Source organism: Oryza glaberrima, chromosome 11, assembly GCF_000147395.1.
Source record: "Oryza glaberrima chromosome 11, OglaRS2, whole genome shotgun sequence".
In the NCBI taxonomy this organism is placed as follows: domain Eukaryota; kingdom Viridiplantae; phylum Streptophyta; class Magnoliopsida; order Poales; family Poaceae; genus Oryza; species Oryza glaberrima.
This window is the reverse complement of record NC_068336.1, coordinates 2,112,172-2,117,676: the sequence shown is the minus strand read 5'-3', so window position 1 is coordinate 2,117,676 and position 5,505 is coordinate 2,112,172. Positions and strand designations below refer to the sequence as shown.

The following is a 5,505-nucleotide window of genomic DNA, read 5'->3' as shown; positions in this document are numbered from 1 at the left end:
ATTGACATTTGGGGGGCCACGAGCTGCCTCAGCGAGATAGAGAACCTGATCGCAGATAACCTACCACATATGCATAAACCACTTCCCAAACCATCAGAAGAGTGGATTTGCATCAATTTTCCAAGTTGGGGAAGGCTTTATACCTAGTTTTGTGATTGAGGAACGCAATTCGATCAAGGTAAAAGTTGAAGAGGCAAAATAGACGTATTCCTACCTAAAATATTTTGAGTTCAGCCCATATGAGGTATGTCAATTTTTTTTGGGGGGAACTTGTCTAAGTATTTGATCAACAGTAATCCCAGTTAATTCTCATGTTTAAGTAAAACCGATTGGGTTTTTTATTGCGAGTACTGGATATGATGATGCCTGCACTTACCATGAAATTAGTGGATGAATGCATGTTAAATATTCTTGTATAGAAAACACATGTTAAATATTGTATAAATGATAGATGAATATACATTAAAATATTATGAAAATGGTGTGGAGTGATTATTTAATATGCTTGCATGTTAAGCTCTAAAATTTAGTAAATTATAGATTATGTGGCATATTTATATGTGTTTAAAGTTGTATAATAATTACAAGTGGATGGTAATATGGTATGTTTAAATGTTGAGCGTGCTATAACTGCATAGAAGACATAGATAAAAATACTACAAAGGAATTAACATTTTTAAACTATGGTGTTATAATATTTCTTAAAACATACCATACCTTCGGCTATGGTGTCAATTAATGATGCTTTAATTCACTGGTTCGTTTACTGTGTTAGAGAAGTTCCCAACTACTATAAACGAACATAACCTAAGAGAATAACGGGTTGTTTTGGTTTTGCTGATGTACGACATATCAAGGGTGACAAAACCTTTTTCAATATTTTGACATAATAACATGTCTTAAATTGGTAACTCTCTCCGTATTTTAATGTACGACGTCGTTGACTTTTTAATCAACGTTTGACCATTCGTCTTATTTAATTTTTATATAAATATAAAAATATTTATATCATGCTTAAAGAATATTAGGTAATAAATCAAGTCACGATAAAATAAATGATAATAACATAATTTTTTTTAATAAAACGAATAGTCAAACGTTGATTAAATAGTCAAAAGGAGTACTACCTTGTAGGATAGCAAATCGGACCTTATTAAAGGACTATACTTCGTAGTACTCCAGTATTTAAAATGTCAAGAGTATTTCGTAGGTTAAATTTTTAGGAGTAAACCAAATTCAGTGGACCGGAGTACGGAGTACCCGACGCCTCCACCCTCCTCCCCCCTAATCTTCCACCATCCAACCCACCACCGCCCCCACCCCCGCCCCCACCCCCACCCACGCCCGCCGCCGATGGCCCCCAACCGCTGCGCTCCGCCGCCACCGACAGCTGCCTCATCCGAGGATACCTCCTCCGTCCCTGGATCCGACGATTGGGTGGAGTAGAAGCGCGAGCAACCCAAGAACTCCAGCAGTGAGAGCGTAGCAGGTTTGAGAGAGAGAGAGAGAGAGAGAGAGAGAGAGAGAGAGAGAGAGAGAGCAACCAATCGAAGAGGCATATGGATCCAAGAGACTGAGAGGAAAGGAGAAGAGAGGCAGAAATTGCTGCAGTCGAGCGAGGCCAAGAAAGCCACCCGAGTCCCCTTCCTCCCATAGATCCAGCTCCCGCATTCTGATTGATGATGGAGTGAGGAGATTGCCTGAACCGATGGAGACATTGCCAACCCGTGGAAGGAGCAACACGAAGAAGGTGAAGGCGAGTGGGGGCAGCACGGATGAGGCGAGGCAGCTGGAGGCGAAGCGCCTGTCCTTGTACTCACGGAGAAATCACAAGCGTAGAACCACACAAGAGATCACTTTCTTTGGGCTCATATGGAAGAGAAGCAAGAATGACCTACGTAGCAGCAAGCTCAAGGCAGATGATGTTATTCTTAGAAGCAGGGATGGCGTAGGCTCGCCGATGAAACCGACCTGCTTTCTCTGCTTCAAGCCATATCGATCAGACTTGATGTATATCCGCTGCGAGAGTTGCAGAAGTAGGTATACTTGTCAGTTTTGCAGAATGAAAGTCTATTATCTTTATTTGTGTATTGTTGTTGGTTTTGACAATTTGATGTTCTCCTGTGCACAGATTGGTTTCATGGAGATGCCCTGGAACTTGAGGAAGGAAGGATAGCTCAATTGATTTCGTACAGATGCTGCAGATGTCGGAGGAGGCCGTTGCCGAAATGTCCTCATTCAGATTTTTACTATTCCAAAGTGCCTGAACCACAACCCGTCAGTCAAGAAAATGCAGATGACATGCTCTCGAGCGAGGAAGCTGCTGGAGCAGATGGAGATCCACCGCTCGATTCATCTGGAGGAGTTGAACCAACTGTAGAAGAAACTGTTGGTGCTAATTTCTCAGCGAACATGAAAAGCTCTGTCCCAGGAAGTGTTCAAGAGACTATCTATATGGATGGTTCTTCCCATCCTACTCATCCTGTCAGCAAGGGGGTTGCGAAGGTAGAACTTGTGCCAACCGTTAAGTCTGAAATTGGGATTGGCGGTTCACCTAGCACAATTATAGTTTGTTTTTCCACTACTAAGTTTTGTAGATTTTTTCCAGAACCAAAAAGAATAGTTGATAGAAATTTCAACTTGCTGTCCTTGTATGATCCTAGAGGCTAGATAAATCGATCCAATATTTGTACTTCTTTTTGCCTATCAACTGTTCTTTTGCTGCATAATCTATGTCTTTCATATGTGCGCTGTGAAAACATGATTTCAAGATTGAGAACGAAATCATTGAAGTTGTTACTCATTAGAAGGTCATGCATTTCTCGTGCACTTAGTTCAAATGGGCATATATAATAATCTTTGTTTACAAGAACTAGGTTGTTTAGCACATGCATGATAAAAAGTGAAACTCCAAAGGCATCTAATCAAGTCAAGGATCTTGTAGTGTGCATTTTTAGTTCTAGTGAGAACAGAAACTCTAATACATCCTATATTCCTATGATAGATGTGGTGTTTTGTAACAAAAATTGCTGGAATTAAGTTCAATGGAGGCATATCTATTGCAAACCATGGTTTGGATTGTACATTCCATTTTTCAGCACCAGATCAGCACAAAATATTCCCAAAACAAGGTTTTTCATGATTGCATCTAAATCTTGTTTGCACTTTGTGATGATTTTGTTCGCATACAAAGTTCAGAGCTTCCTGTATCACCTATATACATTTGCAAAGTCTTAGTCTTTTAAATAATCCAGGAGGTCCGGCCATATGATGCATGCGTTGCATGGTATGTACCTGGTACCTGCCGAAGATCGGCCCCTGGGGATGATAGCCCCCCACAAGCTGCTACAGTGGGGAGCAACTTTGCCAACGACCACTCTGTCATACTTCACCAGGCTGTATGTTCCAGAATTGTGTATAGTTTATGATTTTTTCTGTGTGACGTTTGCTATCTTATTTACACTTTTTGCAGTATGATGGTTTCCGGGCAATAGCTGCGGAGACAGGCTCATTGTATGAGCATCTAAGGCAAAAAGACCATCAGACAAGTGATGATATCATGATTACCTTGGACAAACTTCAGCAGATTGCTTTGCATCATATGAAGGATATTGCCTGCCATCAAGCCAACAATGTAGTTCAACCATCTGATCAGAGTAATTCTAGGGCTCCAGTGCCAGACACAGATGCTGCTCCACCATAGTTAACGGTGCTACCAAGTGAGAAACCTTTTCTTTGTTGCTGATACGGCATTTTTGACTAATAATTACTATATCAGCGAAACCTTTCTTTGTAGGAGCTGTAAACTAAGCAGGGACGGAACCAAAATATGATCACGCATAGGGCTATGAGTTATTGCCAAATTACATTACCGCTTAAGAGTTTTCACAATGTTTTTATAGATTTTATTGGGATGTTGTGCTAAGCCTAGGACTTAAAGCCCTAACTACCCCCTGCCACTGAAACTAAGCATATATCAATTATCATTTATGTTTCTGTGCAGGCAATTGATGGAGCGCGAGGATGTAATCAAGAATCCTGTACAAATGGTTGTGTTTAGCAGGAAATGGTAACTTCAGTCTTCTGGTGGGTATGTTCTTGAGATTTTTTTTGAGAAAATGGATCAAAACCCGGCCTCTACACCCAAAAGGATGTACACGGCCAGGGTATGCTCTTGAGATAATTTCTGCCTTTCTGGCTAGTTTCCTGCTGTTAAAAGTAAAACCAATCATTATCATGATAACATATCCATAGAAGAAAAAGCTCACCTAGAACAAACAATTTCACCCAGCTCTCCTTGGAGATCTATTGCCACAACCTGAGATATCTGTCCTGTTCTCCATAAAATGTTGGCCTTAGGGGTCTATTTTGGACTTTCAGTTCTCCATAAAATTCAACATTAAATTTACCGTAAGAGAGATAATTTGACTAGATTGTTTAGTTGTGTTCTTCCTGTCATAGTTTCAGCTTATAAAATCATTTTATCATTTACTAATTCGTCATGTGTATCCCTAAAAGGCTGGTTAGTAGGAAAGCACTTAAATGAGAAAGTTTCGTAAGAAAATATGCTGCATACCGATGTTTGTATGATATTTTATTCGTAATATGAACAATCTTCTTGTACGTTATACACTGCATTCATGTAATGTTAAGTCAGATAATTCTTGTTTCACCATTTAGTCTCAATGGTTTCATGTGGAAATACTAATGGCAAGTGAGTTTGGGGCATCAGTGCTAGACATCTTCTTTGGATGCTCCTTGGGTTCCTGACCACTCCATAAGTGTCATATTGTATCCAGCACCCTTAAGAGCTTTCCCCTTTTGTTACTTTCTGTCTTCCTCTCGCAGCCAAGTGAGCCAGAATGCCTCTTCCCTATCACCTGTCACAGAGCTCTCCCAGCAGCATCAGTAGAACCTGTGGCCTCATATCACATAAGCACCATGGATGCTGCATGCCTACCAGAAGTCTATGAAAAATACTTATTGGTCATCCATTTGATAATGGGAAAGTTCACTGAGAATCCATAGCAACAAATCAAATATCTAGCTCATGGAGTTTCAGCATCCCCTAATTTGCAGACACGCTTTCATCGCATTTGTCCACCTTCCATATTCCGTAAAACCACGTCGTTCTTATAATTTGGACTTGTTCGAAATCTCCCTTTTCCTGTAAGATTTGAACTATCCATGTACTTATGTAATAACCTCCTTAAATTACCAACTCCCATTGATGCAGGCTGCTTCGCTGGATGCACCTGATGCGGCATTTGTGAATTGTGATCAGCGCTGCTGCACCTGACGAATAATTTTGTTTTCCTGTTGCATCTGACGAATGATTTTGATTTTCTTTTGCCGCATGACTCGAACTAAACTGATCCATGTCAATATGCTACTACTGATGTCTAATGAACTTGGGACAGATGTGTATAGTTAATGTTGCTGTATCTGATACTACTTCCATCCATTACTCACGGTCATGTCTATAGCACTAAGCATCCTGTAGGC

General features: G+C 40.4%; 1 protein-coding gene across 3 annotated transcripts; it reads left to right on the top strand.

The window, feature by feature from the left end:
* Nucleotides 1–1,330: 1,330 nt before the first annotated feature.
* On the top strand, nt 1,331–5,419 carry LOC127755568 (uncharacterized). Of its 3 annotated transcripts, none has more exons than XM_052281245.1 (6): nt 1,331–2,036; nt 2,132–2,505; nt 3,255–3,398; nt 3,473–3,719; nt 4,004–4,086; nt 5,237–5,419. In XM_052281245.1, the coding sequence occupies exons 1-4, from the start codon at nt 1,709–1,711 to the stop codon at nt 3,701–3,703; spliced, it is 1,077 nt and encodes a 358-aa protein (XP_052137205.1). In that variant the 5' UTR covers nt 1,331–1,708; the 3' UTR covers nt 3,704–3,719; nt 4,004–4,086; nt 5,237–5,419. The 3 variants fall into 3 exon arrangements, with proteins under 3 accessions (XP_052137205.1, XP_052137206.1, XP_052137208.1); XM_052281246.1 differs by having other exon boundaries at nt 4,004–4,090; XM_052281248.1 differs by having other exon boundaries at nt 4,004–4,166.
* Nucleotides 5,420–5,505: the final 86 nt, after the last annotated feature.

Bases quoted from the DNA above. Each gene is read 5' to 3' on its own strand.
- LOC127755568 (XM_052281245.1), top strand. From the start codon at position 1,709: ATGGAGACATTGCCAACCCGTGGAAGGAGCAACACGAAGAAGGTGAAG. The intron at 2,037-2,131 runs GTAGGTATACTT...TCCTGTGCACAG, and splicing joins CCGCTGCGAGAGTTGCAGAA to ATTGGTTTCATGGAGATGCC. The intron at 2,506-3,254 runs GTAGAACTTGTG...TAAATAATCCAG, and splicing joins TCAGCAAGGGGGTTGCGAAG to GAGGTCCGGCCATATGATGC.